The sequence below is a fragment of the Sminthopsis crassicaudata genome, chromosome 1, assembly GCF_048593235.1.
Source record: "Sminthopsis crassicaudata isolate SCR6 chromosome 1, ASM4859323v1, whole genome shotgun sequence".
NCBI classification, from domain to species: domain Eukaryota; kingdom Metazoa; phylum Chordata; class Mammalia; order Dasyuromorphia; family Dasyuridae; genus Sminthopsis; species Sminthopsis crassicaudata.
The window spans coordinates 208,569,988-208,590,687 of NC_133617.1; the positions used below are offsets into that span (position 1 = coordinate 208,569,988).

General features: G+C 30.1%; 1 protein-coding gene across 4 annotated transcripts in view; it reads left to right on the forward strand.

The window, feature by feature from the left end:
• The window catches only part of TMX3 (thioredoxin related transmembrane protein 3), an 82,183-nt gene that overhangs the window by 32,872 nt on the left and 28,611 nt on the right, over positions 1 to 20,700 (forward strand). For all 4 annotated transcript variants that reach the window (XM_074274177.1, XM_074274170.1, XM_074274184.1 and 1 more), the window contains 4 exons: positions 507 to 587; positions 5,149 to 5,248; positions 10,772 to 10,849; positions 16,574 to 16,640. In XM_074274177.1, the coding sequence (XP_074130278.1) occupies positions 507 to 587; positions 5,149 to 5,248; positions 10,772 to 10,849; positions 16,574 to 16,640 (326 nt within the window). The remainder of the gene's footprint in view (positions 1 to 506; positions 588 to 5,148; positions 5,249 to 10,771; positions 10,850 to 16,573; positions 16,641 to 20,700) is intronic.

Below are 20,700 nucleotides of genomic sequence, written 5' to 3' on the forward strand. Positions count from 1 at the left end.
AGGAGTGGGGGTTTGATTACAAATGACATTGTTTTTTTCCATTTCTATATACCCTGTGACTCTAAAGTTAATTTGCCCCATCTCCCCCTTCTTGTTGTTTTTTTTTTTTTTTTTAAGTGTCAGGGTGGGTGGGTGTTTACACTCACATTTGTATGGATATATATTTCATATATGAATTACTATATACATGGATATAGGTATATAATCTATATACATATATGCATATACTTTTTCCTACCATATATGCAAAAATCTTTTATGAGGTACCGATACACTACTTTATTTGGATTATATTTTTCTTTATAATTTGGTTCAGTTGTTCTAAATTAAATTTCTATTTAATGTATGCTTCTGTAACTTATTTTTTAATACATTCCATTTGTGTTTTGAAAACTAACTTTTTCTAACTACAATCAAATAACTTTTTAATTAACAAATTAAAACCACATTCAAATACTTAAATAATCAGAAAATCAAATCAGTCTTTTTTTCTTTTTCTTTTAAAGATTAAAAAATGACCTGGCATATAACTACCGAGGGCCTAGAACTAGAGATGATATCATTGAGTTTGCTCATAGAGTCTCTGGGTAAGTATTTGTTCTTCCTTGAAAATAATATAATAGGGTCAAATGTAGAGAATTAAACTCTTAAGGATATTAATTACTTTAAATATTTTTTGTGTTTTAATTGTATAATTACAATTTACAGGGGGTATTTTTGAAGTGTAAATTTATGTAACAGATATGTAAGAATCCGATGTGGTACAGAAAAATGTCATTTTGCAGAGTTCTTTATGTCATTAACTTTGTTTTTCTTATGGTCTTTAAACATGTTGAAAGTGTTGTTCTATGTAGTCATTATTGTATTATCTTACATTGTAATTCCAATTTTATACTGCATCATAAAACATAAATAAAAAAATGATAAAAGTTAACAGTAATTGCAGCTTTATTTTTAATGAGCAACCCATTTATCACTAGTTTTTATTTACATACCATGTTCAAGAAAAATTAAGTAGATGGATTTCATTTACTTTTTTCTCACTTATTATGTAATAAAAATATATTCCACATTTAATTTTCATATTATTTAGAGAGGCCATTAATTCCACAAACTTACACAATGATTTCTCTTTGCCTACACACTTAAAAAACAACACTAACTTTCTGGACTCAAGCAGTTTCTTTCAAATAGAAATTTTCATGTAGAATATAAAGATGCTTTATTAAAAGTGTGTTAGGACCATAATGGGGCACATTATAGGCATAATTGACATTTTGATTAATAATTCCTAGCAAAATTTTGAAGTTTTGAGGTTTGTTTAATGATAACTTGTTGATAGGGTCACACAGACTCTTGAAATCAACATTTGAAGTTGGTCCAAATTTTTTTCTTTTTCATTGCATCCAGAATGGCTGCAACTGAAGCATGTGCAATGTGAGACCTCGTGTATGTAAGTCGATCATTGCCATTTATTAAATGTGCTAATGTTAAATTTTATAAAAGTACTATTCAGAAAACAAAAGTGATCAAAATTTGACTGTGAAATGAGAAAGTCAGTACATAGAGCTTGATTTTATTCACTTATTCAACATTCACCAAATACTTAGCACTTGCTATTTGCAAAGCCTTGTGTTCTAAGTCCTGAGGAACATTCAAACTAAAAAAGGTACAGTGATTATGCTCATGGAGCTAATAGCACAATAGATAATAGTACAATAATAATATAATACATATAAAACACAATTACAATACCCATAATGTATGCTTAATTTCAAGAATTGTAAAGTATTATATGAGGTCTAAGATTGAAGATTATTTAGTGTTTGATATTGAGAGATACAGAATAGATCAGGTAAGATTTCTTTGAAGAGAAAGATGTTAAAGAAGGAAAAAAAAGGAATAAGCATTTATAGAGTATCTACAATGTCCCAGGAATTAGGCTAAGCACTTTACACTTTAAAGACATTTGAAATGTGAAGAAGGAAAGGACGAATATTACAAAAGTAGAGATGGAGAAAGGGAAATGATGAAGCCCAAGGTAGACAGTTTGGTTAGAAGAAAGAGGATGGAAAAGGAAGGTTATATTTAGCAGTTAGCTATCACTTTAAGATTGCAAAACATTTTACAAATATTGTAAGATTTATTCTCCCAACAAAGCTGGGAGGTCAGTGTTTATTATTAGCTCCATTTTTAAAATGAGGAAATTGAGAAAAACAGGTTAAGTGAGTTGTTCAGAGTCACATAGTAACTCTTTTGGCAGAATTTGAACTCAGATCTTCTTGACTCCTGGTCTAGTGTTCTGTTTACTGTGAACTTAGCTATAACTAGGTAAAAAGTAAGGGTGTCTGCAGATTTTTGAAGACCTTGAATATAATCAGAGAAATTGAGATCCTTTAAAAAAATATTTTTGAAGGAATTCCTGCATATTTTTTAGTAGAGATTTGGACTTAATAGATTCAATTCAGGTAATTATCCATGAAGTCCTTACTGTGTGCAAAATATGCTACTCAAAGAAGCTAAAAATATGAAAGTGATATACTCTGTTATCAGAGACTTTAGAATGTATAAAAAATAGTTTAGCTGTATAATTAATTGATGGATTGGGGAAAGAAAAAAATCAAATGGGAAAAAAAACACCCATCAGCTATTATAAGAGTGTATAAGAGATAATTTTGAAACCTAAGATGTTGACAACAGGTGTAATGGGAAAGACATAGAAGCAAGAGAATTTACCGAGGTGAAAATGGCAGAATTTGGTAAATAATTGAACATGAAAAGTAAAGAAAAGGGAAAAATTAAAATACCCACATGCTACCAGTGGAAGAGTGGGGTGGTAGCAATGTAAGTCATAAGTACTAATAAGTATAAGTGGAAAAATACCAAATAAGCTTTGTTTTTGATGTATTGAATTTGAGGTTTGGTAGGAAACCAAGATGGAGAGATGTTGCAGGTATATTTAGAATTGTAGCTCAGAAGGAAGTTCAGAAACAGAATTTTTGGTCTTCTTTGATATTATTAAACTATAGGTAAAAAGATTGCAAATCTCAATCTGTAATGGAGTAGACAACATTACAAATAAGATACATCAGAACAAGATAATCAACAGAGGGAAGCCATTAGCATTAAAGGAAATTGGGAAAGAATTCTTGGAGAGGATTTTAGCTGAAACTTTAAGAACATAGATGAGAAGGGAGAGAAATCCGGACTTAGAAAATTGCTAATGAAGATGCTTAGGGTATGGAGAAGAATTGTCTTATGCAAGCAACAACCAGTGTTACTGGGTCTCAGGCTATGTGGGAGTGGTTAAGGTGTAAGCAGTTTGGAAAAGAAGAAGGAGGATATGAAGGGTTTTAAAAGCAAAATAGACTGTTTTATTATATTTAATATGTATTAATATTTTATTATATTTGATGCTGGAGCTGATAGGAAGCTACTGGAGTTTATTGAATAGGGAGACATTGACAGCTAAGTGAAGGATGTATTAGAAGTATTAAAGTGGGGAGAGATTGAGTCAGAGATACAAACCAGAAGACTATTGCAGTATTTTAGGAATGAGATAATGAGAAAATGTTCCAGCTTCGTAGCACTGTGAGAGGAAAGAAAAGGGCATATATGAGACTTGTTATTAAAGTATAACATTTTAAGATTTTTTACCAGATTAAATTTTGGGAAGGGGGTGGGTGATAAAATGTGAAAATTGTTGATGACAAGTTTTTGAGCCTAGGAAGATGGTAAAATGAGAAGAAAAAATGGAAGTACTGAAAATGAGGAAAGGTGTGCAGCTTAACATGTTTGTTTACATGCAATATAGAAGGAGCAAATAGACTGGAAGAAAGATAAGTGAGAGTATTGTAGGTAGAAGAGACTATCTGCAGGAGAAGACTGAATTGAATGGGATCATTTGTATATACAGAAAGGTTTTCTTTATCAAAGACAGACTATCCCTGACTTGGAGTCATGATATTTGGGTTTCTACCTGTGTGATCATGAGCTAGTCACTTTATTTTTAAGTCTTAATTTCCTAAAAATTAAAAAAAAAAGAATAAGAAAGAAAGAGAGAGATATAATGCTTGCAGCAACTTACACGGTTGTTATGAATAAAGTTCTTTGTAAACCTTAAACCATAATATGAAATTTGACTTCCTAGGATTCATCCTAGGGGAGCGGACTATTAGAGTGAGTATAGTTGGAGAACTTACACTTAATCATGAATAGGACCACTACATAAACAAAAAGAGAAAAGAGTGAACAACTGATTCCATTAAGTTTTGAGAGAGAAAGAAAAAAGTAGGTTAATGATGGGATTTAGAGACATTCAAATATTTTAGGACTTACTATAATTATTTTTGTTTTTATGGTTTTTGGTTTTTTTTAATAGTCATTTTAAAATAAAATCAGTAAGGCTTGTGAGATTTCCCCCTCTCCTCCCTCCTCAAGTTATGGTCATGGGATTTTGGTAGATTTTTTGTTGATGTTTGTTTTACAGATTTCTATTGAATGTTATAAGATATTTTTTTCTGATGCAATTGCTATCGAAAGTATTGCAACCAAAATTTCAAGGCTAACTTTTGTAGTTGCATCAACTCTAGCTAATTGTTAAAAAGGTAAAAATAGAATGCAGAATGATGCAATACTTGAGAGAACTGCCTATTTTTTAAACACACCAAATCTACAAAACTTGTGGATACAGATGTTTCCAATAATATACACAATATGTAGTAATTCATGTTACATTAGCTATTTCTGATAAATTCTCAATTTTTGTTTTGTTATTTTTAATGTAGTTTAATTTTAATTTAGTTTCCTTTTAAACATGTAGGTAAAAAATTTAATAAGTTATTAGTTATATAGTTATTTTGTAATAAAAAATGGATGTATTCATATGTGTATGTATACAAACATATATATATAATATAATATACATATATATATAAAACATATTGGATATATGACCCATAATCATAAATATATGCATATAAATGTATTGGTTTGTTATTTTGTAAGAGAGATATATTAAAATCTTTTAACTCTTGCACAATTGTGAAAGTGTAACAGTCATTTTATACAAATACATAATCTTGATTTGTAAGTTCGAAAGTAGGTTTTATTTTAATTTAAACAAAAAATGTTCTTTTTTAAATACAGGGCACTAATCCGTCCACTTCCAAGTCAACAGATGTTTGAACATGTGAAGAAGAGGCATCGTGTACTGTTTCTTTATGTTGGAGGAGAGTCACCTTTAAAGGTTTGAAATGAAGATAAATTTTGAATACCAAGTTAAAACTTGTTTTGTCGCATTTTAAGTAAGTCATAGTTCCTATAGCATACTAAATTCTAAATATCCATGCAAGAAAACTTGATTCCAGATATTTTGAAATATAGGTATAAAATGTATATATTTGTAGACATTTTTTCAAATATCAAAGCTAATTTCTTGTTTAATCTTTTTGTAATATATGAAAATAGATTTTGTAAGTAATAAATAGTTTACATATTTTCCAAGATCGTGGATTTTTAAGTGAAAATTATCTTAAAGGCAAACTACTACAGTTCTTTTATTCTTCAGATGAGGAAATTGAGACTCAGGGATGTTTAATAACTAGCCTAAGATCACACAGATATTAATTATCAGAGGTAGTATTTAAACCTAAGTATTTTACTATAGACTTCTTTATTTCTATTGTTTTAACTGTACTTGACTGTACAGTTTTTTTTGTTTTTTTTTTTTTTTTTTTTTGCGATTGTTAGCAAAGTTAATGTATGCGTAGCCTGTAACTAATTTAATTTATTCAGTGATATAGAGTACTTTCTTATTTTCCATTATTTCTGGTGTTTGCTTATCTTAGAAATGAGGAAACAGATGAGAGATGCCAAACTTCCTCTATTTAAATATGATGAGTGTAATTTTTTTTTTTTTCCTCGACTAATACTTTTGTTGTTGTAGGGAACTCTGTGAGGAAATTTTCTATAACTGCAGGTTCGTATTGTTCTGCAGTTTGTAATCTTAGTTGCTTAAGGCACTGTAGGTTAATTAACCCTAAATAACTTCTTTGGAATGGAGAAGGTTCTTGAATTTCAGGTCTGAAGCTGATTTCTGTCTGTTACTCTACTTTTGTCTTGATTAAGTATACATTTCATTCAAAAGAAACGATATAGGTAATAGAGGGAAACATTGTATTTTAAAATTACATATTCCATGAGGAAATTAAGGGAATAGATCAGGGTAATATAATAGAAAATATTAGAGTAAAGATTGTTAATACAGAAACAAAAGTCATATTGTCTTTGGAATATGCTATTGATCTTTTTAGAAAGAGGAAGTAGAAGAAAAGTTAAGGATCATATCATAAGTGGCATGTAGACAGTTGAGTTGGTGAACTTCAATAAATTTTTTCTAGAGCTCTCCCCCAACCAAAAGCATATCAATCAAAGAATAGACACTTACAAGTACTTAATTCTGTTCCAGGTGCCACCTTAGATAATGGAGATTCCTCAAGAAGTTTATTTCCTATCAAAGGAGGCAAAATACATATATAGATATATATAAAACATACACAAAGCAGATAAAAGAAACATCAATTAAGATATTTCCAGACACTCGGCTAGTTGAGAATCCATCAAATTGAAATAATTTTAATCCACATTTCTCCATTTAGTGGGCAGAAATACCACAAGAAATCTTTTCAGATGTTCTGGTAAAATTCAAATAAATTGATTTGCAGAATTCCCCTTATCAATTACTGCAGCAATTCCATTAAAAAAAAAAAAAAAGATAATATTAGTCTGGGATAAGCTATTCTTGATACTACTCATTATAAATGTTCAATAATTATCATTTTTAATGAAATGTTTTAGAATGAGAGGTTGACTAAGATTATAAACCTGGTTTACTAAAAGGACAATGACACTTTTGACAAAAGCAGGGAAGAAGGGGAAGTAAGCTTTCTGGGAAAAATAATGACTGATTTTCTTTTATTTTGTTTTTGTACATACTAAGTACCAGATATCTGTGAACAATAGTAGTTTAATAGTAGTTGTGACTAGGACTCAAGAGAGTGACTAGGACTGGGGCTAATAATTTATGATTTTCCGTACTTGTATTTTTCAAAAAGTAGAGAACCACTGATGATAACTTTTAGAATTGACACAGAATTTAACAATAAAAAGTAAGAAGTGACCATTCTATTTCAGTATTGATAGGGAAGGAAAGCTAGGTCTTAGTCTAATACGCTTTCTAGTTGTGAAAAATATAGATTTTAAAGGGTTCAGAATCCAATTTCTTAAAATTCTACAGAGAATTTCAGCTTGAGAAGGCTAAAAAGATCTCAGTAGCAAAATATGAACACACAAAAGAATTTTAGGGAGGAAAAGTTATTGAAATAAATTGGAAATTTGATGATTTGTTGACTAATTTAGATATTTAGAAGTTGTTTGCAGTAGTTAAAAAATGGATTTTATATTATAGATAAGGGAGGAAGATGGAATAGTATTAGAAACACTAAAGATCAGAATGAGCTGAGGACTATAAAAAAGGTGGCTTTTTTGGTTTTTATTTTATACAAATTAGAGAAAAGTAGTAGGATAAAAAGAATTAGGACTGCTGCTTGCGGGGAGAAGTAATAATTTTTGAGGAATGATCAAGAACCATCTTAAATGTTTTCCTTTCTAGGAAGAATGATCTTGGATTTGAAAGAAAAGACCAAAAAGGTCTTTCAATAGTGAATTGACTCCTAGAAGAAGTAGATATATTCTAAGAGAAATGAATTCAAGACACTGGATCTATATAGATCCTGGTCTAAATAGTCTTTGGCAGATATGATTGTTGAGCTATTATTAGTTGTCCTTGAAAGATTATAGAGATAAAGTGATGTAGATTTAGGGAAAGGCAAATTTTGCCCTACTTTTCAAACAAGGATTAGAAGAATGTGAGTCTAAAAACTATAGACAAATGAACTTGATTTTAATTCCTGTCAAAATTCTAAAACATTTCATTAAAAATTATAGTTAATTGAACATTTGTAATGAGTAGTGGCAACAATAGCTTATACCAGACTAATATTTTCTTTTTTAATGGAAGTACTACACTACTTGATAAGGAGAATTCTGTAAATCAATTTATTTGAATTTTAGTAGAACTGCTTGTGGTTTTCCTATCCACTAAATGGAGAGATGTGGATTAAAAATTATTTCAGTTTGATGGATTCTCAACTAGTTGAATGCCCAGAAATCTCTTAATTGATGTTCCCTTGGAATCTATATTTGGTCCTAGATGGTATAATACCAGTTTGGAAGATGACACAAACCAGAGAGGGATAACTAATATATTGGAAGATAGGATACAAAAATGATCTCAGGCTAAATCTAATAAGAGGAAATTTAAGAGAGTAAAATTCAAATACTTTTATATATAAGATGTAGGGGTTTGACTAGATCATGTTTTATGTTTTGTCTAGTTATAATTTTATGGTCATGAAGAATATTGAAGTTTATTCAGTTTGGGATTAGAGAGCAGAAATAGGTTATCATGGGAGGTATTGCATCTCTTTGAAAAGCAAAGATTGTTATATTATGACATAGAGAAATTTTTTTCTTAGATATAAGTTGAATTGGATGGTATCCATTTGGGAATTAAATATGACTTCACTGGAAAGAAGTGCGGGTTTTATATGAAGGTCTATATGAAATTGGGGAAGGTTTAAAAAATAAGGCTTAGGAATTTCATTTTGAATCTTAACATTTGTACAAAATTGTTTATTCTTGAGTAGAGGAGTTATATAATAGAAATGGTAGTTTAGAAAGTTTTATCTGATATTCATATATAGAGCAGATGAGAAATTCCAGAGATACTGAAAATGGGAAATTAGGAGTTAGTATGTTATTATGGTTATTGTTGTTTAATTTAATTTGCAGCTAATGGTAGAACGAAATTTTTTGTTTCTGTGCAAATGAAGGAACAGCAAAGTTCTGAAGGGTCATTGTGGGTTACCCAAAGTTGCAAGGCAAGAAGTTAAAAGTTAAAGGGGAGCTTTAATAAGATACCAAAAAGATCAGTCCAAGATATAAAAGAAGCAGGGAATGTTCTATTATTTCTGTCTTAGAAGAATGTTTTAATTTTACTTAAAACTGGTTGAGAAGGACTTGAGGAAATCAAAAATTTTTGAGATAAAATATTTGGGAGATTAGGAAGGTTGGAAAGCAGATTTCATGGAAGTTAGATGGTAGTGGAATCCTGAAAGAAAAAAAAAAAGTTTTTTTGTGTTTTTTTTTTTTTAATGTCACTTGATACTCATTTAAAATTTTAACTTTAAAACATAAAACTAATAAATGGAGCATACTTCACAGTTCTCCTTAGACAGTGAAATTAATGGAGTTAGTTTGATATGTCCAAGATTACCTGCCACAAGAAGTATCATTTCAGTAAGGTTCTTGATCTTCATAGATTGTGATGTTCTTCATGTACACTAGCCAGGGAAAAAACCAAACAAACAAAAACACACTATAAATGTAATTGCAACTTATAATAGAGAAGTTCTCAAAGTAATTTGACAAAATACTCCAAACTTAAGTCATATGTCCCTCAATCTTTTTTGACTAGAGTGGACCTCTTTGCCAGATGGAGAAACATAAATCAAATACAGGTTTAAAAATATTTTATTTGTAAAACTTTATTGAGCAAGAATGCTAAAGTTTATGAGCAGATCTGTCCTGTGATCTCTGGAGAATAGGTTGGGATATTCATGTAGTAAGAGTAAAAGTAATTGTTGCTAAGCAGTACTTCCACTGATCTCCAAGAAACAATGAGATCCAGTAAGAAAAGCAGCACTTTTTGTGGGGATCCTAATGAGTATTTCAAAGGAACAGGGATAAAAGTTACAACAGATTAAATGATGATTAGCACTATAGGAACTAGTGTCCACATTTAATGAGATCATGGAACAAAATATGTAAATACTATCAGATTTGATAATGCTTTAATGTTTCCTTTTAATAGAGGTATTTTTTGGGGGAAAATGCACAATAAATTGTGACATGAATCTGTGATAGTTGGGACAGTTCCATGATCTCAAATTTATAGCATGGCAAACAGTTTGAATATAAAAGGCTAATGTGAGGGTGGGACCGTACTTGAATGTAGGAGGCAACTTCTTTATAGATGAATCAGTTCCCAGAAGAATATCCCAGAATTATAGCATATTAATCTATATATTTGTTTAACTGGAATCATGTAGCTGATAGCTTTGTGATGATTGCTGTACTTTCATTTTAAGTAATTTTTTAAAAAATCATTCATGGATCTCTCTGTATTCTTTCCCCCGTTTAGATTGTTATTTTGACTTTATCCTCAGTTATGAGTTAAGTAAATATTAGTTTCTAAATATGTAAACTTAAATATTGATTTTGAATTTGAAAATATGATTAAAATGAAGTAAATTTGGTATGTGCTTTGTGAATTGTAGAAATCTTTGAATAATTTAATTGTTTTAATTTTCAAAGTGTTATTTTTGGATTAAGGACTGAGATCCTCTTATTTATTAATTTATTAAAATAACTTATTAAAATGAATAATTAAAAAGTAATCAGTTGGTAAACCTGATTACGCTTTAATTTCAGTGTAATTTATAATAGTGATATCTTGTAATATACTCTTGTATATAGTTAAACATGTGCACATATATATATAAGTATATATCTACATAAAAATATACACACACACAAATATGAAAAAGTGGCTCATTTTATTTTTTTAAATTTTCAAATATTTCTACAGGAGAAATACATAGAAGTAGCTTCAGAATTAATTGTTTATACCTACTTCTTTTCGGCCTCAGAAGAAGTTATACCTGAGGTATGTGACTTTTTAAATACCTTTTATAGCATTTTCTTGGGTAAAATTATTTGAGATATGATTTTATATTTTAGTGTTATTTGATAAATTTAGTATAAATTATTTAAAAAATCACCTGTTAACTAATTGTAATATATTTATATCTTCCACATCATACTTTTTCTTATTGTGGTTTCAGTATACAGTGAGTTGACATAAGTGATTACTGTTGCTTTGAAATTTCCTAAATCTTTTTCATACATTATTTTTATCTAACATTGACCTATATGTAGGGTATAAACAAGTACTTAACTCAGTTTTTACAGTAATTACTGTAAAAATCGTATAAAAAAAAGAAAAAATTCAGACTTTATGCAGATCCTTCAGATTATAGTCAGGGAAGGGAATAGGAGGGGAGTGCCAAACCCCGTACCCCATAATGTGGAAGGGGTAATTGTATAGGTGTTTATTCAGAGCTATCAGGATAAATGAATGTGAATTACAACTAGTAAATATTAATGGAAATAACATTTAGATAATATAAGTATTGTGTTACTGTTTTTTTTTTTTTTCCTTCAAAATTATAACAACATTTATATTTGTTAGACTGACTCCTTAAGTTACATAATGAATAAAGCTATCCTGGTCATTGAGGTGTTTTAATCACCCTCTACTTTCTGGGTTATAGTTTCCCAGAGTAGATTCTTATTTATCAAAAACTTTGCTCTGCAATTAACTTTCTATTTGCTGTGTAATACTTTGTGCTAAAGTTACTTTTCTTTGTAAACAAATGGCTGTTCATAGCACTGGACTAGAAAACAAAACAAGAGTTTTGTGAAATTAAGAGGAAGAGAATAAGCATTAATAAAACCCCAGTTAGCTGTGTCAGATTGTGCTAAGTAAACACTGTGCAAATTTTATCTGATTTGATTTTCAACAATTCTGGAAGGCAGGTGCTATTATTTCTCCATTTTACAGATGAGGAAACTGAAACAGGTCAGGAGTTATATGATTCCAGAAATATCATTTAGATGTTAAGTGTGGGGACAGATTTAAATTTAGATCTTTCTGAATCCAGGACCAGCACTTTTTTACTATTACCACCTAGTTGCCTATGTAGAACTTCTGTTAAAGTTCGAGAATGGTGATATGACCCACAGCTAATGAGTAATCTACTACTAAAAATCAAAACAAACCAAAACAAAAAAAACTTTATATTTGTGATCTGTTTCTTTGATATTGGTTCCTACACCTTCTTCCTGTGTATTGATTTATTTAAGTCTGGATTTTCCATTTAAGTTTTAAACCCAAACATGATAAATGAAAAATGGCATAACCATTCATTCATTAGAAATGTGATTAACTTTAAGAAACCTACTTCCTTGTATCATAACTATCAATACATTGTTATTCTCAGCAAATCTCATATTGTTCATTTTTAATTTATTCTTCCCATTCAATTTTTATTGACTGAATGCATATGTATGTATACAAACACATACATACACACATATGTAGAGAGATACATAAACATAAATATACATGCACAATAATTTATAAAGATATTACTTGGAAAGCTCTTTAAAAATTTTCCAGTAAGTTTAATACGAAAAATACAGAGAAATAAATTTTTGATATAAAGTTAGAAATGATTAATTTATTTGTGATTTGAGACTTAGAATTTATATCTAAGCACATTCATATTATGTTAACTTGTGGTTTTGATTTTCCAACTAATTTTGTTTTTTTGTCCAGCCCTGTTATTTTATCAGTTTTTCTTAGTAAGAAAATTGAGGGCACTGAATGGTAATGACTTTCCCAAGATCTTATAATCGATGTGTGTCATAGAATTTGAACCCAGATATTCCTGATAGCTTATCCAGCTCTTCATTCTCTAAGCATGTTCCTTCTCAAGTTGAAGAATTTTAGTTTTCAGTTTTAAGATTTTCAGTTTATGACTTATTTGAAGAACATTACATTTTGATACTTTAATAGAAACTTAATTATTATAAATATTTGCAACATATGTAATACTTATTTTATAACATTCAGTAAAGTTCAGTTAACTTTTAAACACCTACTATGTGCAAACAAATGTGCAGATGTGCTTGATGCTAAGGCTGTGAAGATGAAAAAAGCAATGCTATTTTTTTTTATTTAAATAGTCTTAGAAACTTTTAGGAGAGAAGATAGGGACCTATACACACAAAGAACTGAAATAAGTGTGGTGATCAAAAGGGAAAACTAGACAAAAATAATTTAGGCATATTTTAAAAGCTTTTCCCCCCTAGATGAATGTAGTTACAATTTTATAATAATTTATGAAGGAAATAGGATATATTTAAATAAATTGCCCTACAGCTAATTTTGTTGAAAGGCAAAAAGTAAGGATAATTTTTTCTACAGGTACTACTGAAAATTCATAGGAGTTATAGCTTAAATTCTGGAACAATCAAGGTTTTATATATTTTTTTGAAGTGAAAATTTTGATAGGCCTTTTATGCAAAAGGACAGAAAAAGAATAGATGAAACTGGACCTGCTTTTAGTCTGAAAAGCTAAAAGTAAGAAACTATGCTAGGAATAAATAGATATTTAATAAAGACTTTCTGGATGCTCAATTGAAATTTATAATTCATGTAAGGAATAGAATGAAGTGTAGGATGAGAGATCATTTCTTAAAACTAGAAAGAAGTATAAAAGCCTATAATCAGAGTAAGAAGGAACCTGAATTTAATGTGTTCAATCTCCTTTGCTGGGCAACACCCCCCAAAAAAACAAAACAAAACAACAAACAAAAAATGAAATCCTGAGTAGTATCCCTGACAGGCAGTAATATGTTTTGTTTTGTTTTGTTTTGTTTTGCTTTTTGCACAGTTCTGGTGGTTCTTTTTATTGAGGAGAGACAGACAGAGAGATATGCATTTGCATCTAGTGATATACTGGGTTTGCTACAGAAGCAAATAAAAGGACTGCCACAACTTTGACCTATTTCCTTTTGTTCTTTTTGGGGAGGTGAGTGGAGAATGATAATTAAGTTTTTCCATGTGTAGTTTCTTAGATAAGAAGTTCTCTAGCATTGATGGAAGTTTGATAGTTTTTATGAGATCTTATATCCAAGTCAAAAGGCTCACTATCCATTTAGTGAAAAGGGTTTTCCCCTACTATTGTGCCCTTTCTTTCCCCCTGTTTTAAGGAAAAAAACACAAAAAAAAAGATGGTATTTCCAACCTCTTTCCTAAAGATATGTTGTAATCTATTCATACTCTCTAGTTTGGCTATTTTTCCTATCCATCATAATTTTTAGAGGGTTTTTTTTTTAATTTTGCATTAATATTTGCCTCTTATGAGGCAAATACTTCAAACCTTTATTTTACTAAAACAGATCTTAATTTAGATGTCACTTATTAGATGTGTGGCTTTCTGATTATTTAATGTTATGCAACAGTTTGACATAACAGAGTTGATGCAGCTTATTTCTTTAAAAGCCTTATATTCCATTTAGTTATTTGTCTTAACTTCTTTTAACTGAAATTTGTTCTGCATAGAAAATTCCTAAGAATTTTTTAAAGTTCCCCTTAAAATTTAGATTAAACAGATCACGTCTAAAATTTAGATTAGCCCAAGATCCTGTTTTTTAACCAAACTCCTATTTCCCTCTAATACAGGAACAACAAACACAGAGACTGTGTTACAGTTGTAAGAATGCATCCAATCTTTTGCCATTTTGTAATGTTACCCCCTTCCATTCACATAGGCATTACCTTTGTAAAGGTCCTCATTGATCTTTGCCTGGACTATAACAGGTTCTTCCTTAATCTTATTAACTTTTCCTCCCCACCACCTTTATTTCCAAAGTAATTTTCCTAACATCAGAAGTTTGCCAATGTCACCATCTATTTACTCAGTAAATGCTGAGTGGGTCTATATTATTTCTAGAATCATGTATAATTGTCATTTAAAGCCCTTCACAACCTAACACCTGCTTACTTTTCTACCAACACTAAACTTCTTGGTGTTCCAACTTCTGTTGCACACATCTCCATGCCTTTGTGCTGACTGTTGTTTCTCTGGAATGTGCTTCTGCCACCTGGCTTCTTTCAAGATTTCAGTTCAAATTCTACCTGCTGCAGGAGGGCTTTCTTGGTCTCCTCAGTTCTGGTGTCTTTCTTCTGAGATTACCTTTCATATTTACATAGAATATATATTTGTGTATATATAGTTTTTAAATATCTCTTCCTTTAATAGTTAGGTTATTCTAGGGCAAGTACCATATATCCCCATTACCTACCACTATGTATATATCCTTTAGTAAATACTTAATAAATTATTGTTGAATGTTTATTCACAATACTACTGAGTGACCCTACCCTGTTTTACAAATGTCCATATATAAAACAGCTATGTAAGTAACTAGTCTCACTGCAAATGTTTTTTTATAAAGGTTCTTCAAATAGAAAGTTCTACTAATAGGTTTAATTCATGTAACTTAACTCACTTAAAAAAAAACAAAACACTGCATTAATTTTAGAACACACAAAATATATGTATCTTTTGGAATATGCATTTTTTTTTTTTTGTAAAATCTGTAAAATTGTAATTTCCTTTGGTTGTTTAAATACTAGTTATTTATTTAAGTATAATTCTAGGTAGTTGTTTTTCTGTAAGTCACTAGCTAATTCAAAAGTAATACTATGAAAATATAATTACCAGATTTATCTCATTAAAAAAAAAAATACTAAATCTCTTTTGTTTTTATATCACTTTCATTTCCCAGTCCTTCAGTACAAAATAAAAAGAAAATGGGGGAAAAGCTGTTGAGAGAAACTAACAATAAATTCAACCAAGTATAACATCATATGTACTATTCTACACCCAAAGTTCCCCACACAAGAGTTTTTCTTCATAACCAAGCTTGGTCATTATAATTATATTGTGTTCACTTTCAGTTATATATTATTTCCTTTTCATTTTCATTGATAAAGTTATAATATATATTTTTCTAGTACAACTTGCTTAACTTTTTATTAGTTCATAAGTCTTTTTCTGTATTTTTATCCCTGTCACTTTTTATATTGCAATAAATTACATTCATATGTAAGAATATGTTTGCTCTTTTTCAGTAGTCAGCTACTGTGTTTTCAATTTTTACTTTTTTTTCTACCATGAAAGCAGCGCGCTCGCGTGCGCGCTCTCTTTCTCTCTCTCTCTCTCTCTCTCTCTCTCTCTCTCTCTCTCTCTCTCTCTCTCTCTCTCTCTCTCTCTCTCTTTCTATCTCCCCCCTTTTTCCCCTCCCCTTCTCTATCTTTCTTCCACTTAATCCTCTTCTTTTTCTCCTTCCCATACTTACTTCTTACCTTCCCTTTTACCTCCCAAATGAGAAAGACCTGACTATAAATCCTCTAATCTGATACTTAACTTTATGTATAATTTTGGGTAAATCATTCTAATTTCTTCATCTGCCTCGGTTTTCCTAATTTGAGAATCAAATGAGATATATAATGTTTTGTAAATCTTAAAATGATATTTAAATGTTACCTATTATTATTATTTCTTAATATTATTCCTACCTTCTTTCCAGTATAACTAAACTAATTCACAGTTCCCATCCACAGTGTTCATAGAATTTGAATTAATTTTTCTTTTGGGTTATCTTTTTGTATTTTACAATAACAAGATCCTTATAAATATTCACAAAATAAAGTTTTTCCAAAGATTAAAGTATTGACATTTCTGATTTTTTTCAGTACGTAACTCTGAATGAGATGCCTGCTGTGCTTGTTTTTAAAGATGAAACTTACTTTGTATATGATGGTAAGTACATGTAGTTTACAGCACAATTTGATTAGAATAAAATATTTAATAAATATAAATATCTTCAGTATATCAATAAGTTGAATGGCCTAAAAATATATAAATTCCATTTCATCAATTGAAGATACAGATAACAAATTTTCAATGGAATTGTAGATAGAATCAAAATTTAGTAAGTCTTAAAATGTCACTACTAATTTAAATATTTAAATATCAAATGTATAACTTATCTAATATTTTATAATATTTTTATGAAATATTCATATATACAGGGGTACTAAAATATTAGTGTCACCTAAAGCTGCAACTGGAAAAGAAATAGAGTTAAAATTGCCAAATGATTTACTTCAGAAAAATACGCCTTAGTACATGAATAAGCAAATTGCAAAACTTTATCAATTTTTACTACTAACCTTTGTTTAAACTTAATGTGAAAATTAAAATAAAAATTTTTATTGAATTGCCTATTTTATAATAACTTAATTCTATGGAAGTATTTTTCGTATGAACAAAAAATTATATATATATATATATATATATATATATATATATAATACATATATAAAGTATGTCATATAATATAAAATTTGTGACGTATATATCTTGATTTCCTTTTTCTTTTGTTTGAATGACCACTGAATGATAAGTTGGTGATCAAAAAAAATGCATCTAAAATTAAATTTTTATTTCCCACAAGAATTCTTCCTTTCATTTACTTTTTAGGCAGGCAGAGAAAGGACTAATTAGTTTGTGTTTAAATCTGTTTTTCCTGGTGAATACTTAAACAGATTTTCTCTATCTCATTTTTTCTTCTTCATGTACAGTTTTTTTTCTCTATCAAAAATACTATTTCGGGGGCAGCTAGGTGGCAGAGTGGATAGAGCACCAGCCTTGGATTCAGGAGGACCTGAGTTCAAATCTGGTCTCAGACACTTAACACTTCCTAGCTGTGTGACCCTGGGCAAGTCACTTAACCTCAGCCTCAGAAAAAAAAAATAAAATAAAATACTATTTTGAATTTTGTAAATACTCTAAAATAAACTAAATTTAAAATTTTCTGCAAGTTGTTATCTTGAATGGTAGCCTCCTACAAGAGAACTTTTTATGGAGTTTGAATATAATGTCTTCATTGATTGATATGTCTTTCTTTAGAGAACAACATTATATAGTTAATTTGGGAGCAAACCTTTGAGTAAGAAGCTCTGGTTAACTCATGTACCTGACATTAGCTCTGTGGCCGTTACCATATCACTTATTGTCTAGATACACTAGGTAATTCTTTGTGATAATAGTTAGAATAGTTGCTGTTCTGTGTTGGTAGGTAGATTTTTCATCACAGAAATACACTGTGTACATGAAGTCACAAGACTAAATCACCCTTCCTCCAAAAAACCCTATCCTTTTATTTATTTTTAGTACCCTTTAAATTATTTCCCTTAACTTGAATTAGCAGCTTAGATTCCCCCAGAAAGGACTGCTTCAAGAACGAAAGATTAGTTGATTCCACACTCCCAAAATTGGAGCTCACAGGCCTTCACTGATATTTTCACCTTGTGATATTCAGGTTTTGATATTCAACCAGGAGACAATTATTTTGAAACAGTATAATGAAAAAGATAAAGGTAGCAAGGAAAATACCTCCCCTAATTATACATGCTTAATTACTGAAAAGAGTAGATATCTATAGGTTTCATAAGTAGAAAAACATATATAACAGGTTCTTTATCTTATCTTATAACTTATCAATATCTTATAAAATCCCTTATACTGTCCTTCATGCTTCTCTGCTAGTTCCCCTGAAACTGTTTGTAGCCAGAGTGTGTCTCTGCAAAATGCTCTGTCATGGCTTCTACTATCTTTAGCTTTGTTGTTGTTTTTCAGTTGTTCACTTGTTAACTCTTCATGACCCCATGGATCATGGCACAACAGGCCTTTTTAAATTCACTCTCTCTTGATGACTGTCCAAGTTTGTGGGGTTTTTTTGTTTGTTTGTTTTTCCAATGACATTATCCATCTCATCCTGTGCCATCCCCCATTTCTTTTTGTCTTTGATTTTCCAACATCAGAATGAGTCCCTTTTTTGCATCACATGGCCAAGATATTTAAGCTTCAGCTTCGGTATTTGATCTTCCAGTGAAACCTTGAATTAATTTAAGTATTATTTCATTTGAACTTTTTGTTTTCCAACGAACTCTTAAAAATTCTTCTCCAGCACCACATTTCTAAAGTGTAGATTCTGTAACACTTAGCTTTCTTTATAGTCCAACTCTCACAGCTGTATTGTTGCAGCTGTAAAAACTATAGCTTTTACTATATGGACATTCATTGCAAGGTGATGTCTCTACTTTTTTGTATGCTGTTCAGATTTACCATAGATTTCCTAACAAGAAGCAAGCATTTTTTAATTTCACTGCTGCAGTCACTGTCTGCAATGAACTTGGAGCCCAGGAATATAAAATCTGACATTGCTTCTGTTTTTTCTCTCTTTATGTCAAAAACTGATCATTCCAGTTACCTAGATCATAATGTTTTTGCTATTAAGTTCAAGTTAGCTTTTATACTCTCCTCTTTTATCCTCATTAAGATCCTTCTTAATTCTTAGCTTTCTACCATCAGAGTAGTATTATCTGCATATTTGAGATTGTTATTTCTTTTAGTAACTTTAATCCAGCTTTTGATTCATCCAGCCTGGCATTTTGCATGATGTATTTTGCATATAATTTAAATAAACAAGGTGACAATATACAACTTGGTCAAAATCTTTTTTAATCTTAAACCAATCAGTTTTTCCGATGTTCAGTTTTGTTTCTTTTTGGCCTCAATACAGATTCCTTGGTACTCTCATCTCTTTGAGGACTTGGTACATTTTGTTATGAACTGTATAGTTAGAGGCTTTATTATGGTCAGTAAAGGAGTAATATATGTTTTTCTGAAACACCTTTGCTTTTTCCACAAAACCAGCATATGTTGGCAGTTTGATCAATATAGTTTCTTTGCCTCTTCAGAAACTATCCTATTGTAGTTCTTGGTTTATGTATTATTGAAGCTAATTTGCAGAATCTTAAGCATAACCTTGATGGCTTGTAAAATAAGTGCAATTGTTTGGTAATTTGAATATTCCTTGATTTTATCCTTCTTTAGGATTGTGATATAAACTGATTTGTTTCCAATTGAGTGGCCGTTATTAAGTTTTCCAGATTTTCATGCTTATCAAATGCAACATTTAATAGCATTATTTTTTAGTATCTTAAATAGCTCAGTTGGAATTCCATCACTTCTACTAATCTTATTGTTAACAATATATCTTAAGGCCTACTTGACATCATCCAGGATGTCTGATTCTAGATCTAAATACTAGATCAGTAATCACACCATCTTTGTTAATGGTTAATGCTGATGTTAATTAAAATCAACCTTGTATGGTTTTTGCAGACATTCTTGCCACCTCTTTTTAATCTCTTCTGTTAAGTCCCTGACTTTTTTGTCTTTTATCATACCAATTTTTCCATGAAACATGCACCATCTTGTCTCTTAATTTTCTTGAAGAGATCTTTTGTCTTTCCCATTGTGTTATTTTCTGTTCTATCTCTCCTTGGTATTCTCTGGGATTATGTTTTCAATTGTGTTTATATTCTCCTTTGTCCTTTACCTTTTGCTTTTCCTTCTTTCCTCAGCTATTTGAAAAAGACTCATCAGACAGCTATTTTGCTTTCTGGCTCTTCTGTCTTCTTTGGAATTTTTGTTTGTTTCTGTCTCATTCGCATTATTAAGAACCTTTGTCTTTGGTTCTTAGGACCCTCTTTATCAGATCTAATCCCTTAAATCTTTTCATCATAACTTCATATTCATATGGGATGTTACTTAGATCATGCCATGTGATATAATTTTCTCTATTTTCTGCAATATAAATTTTAAATTAGCAATAAGAAACTCATGTTTTAAGTCACAATCATATCCAGGTCATGTTTTAATTAACTCTATAGAGCTTTTCTACCTTTGGCTTCAAAGTATACAGTCTGATTTCTGTATTGACCATATGGTTATGTCCATGTTTAAACCT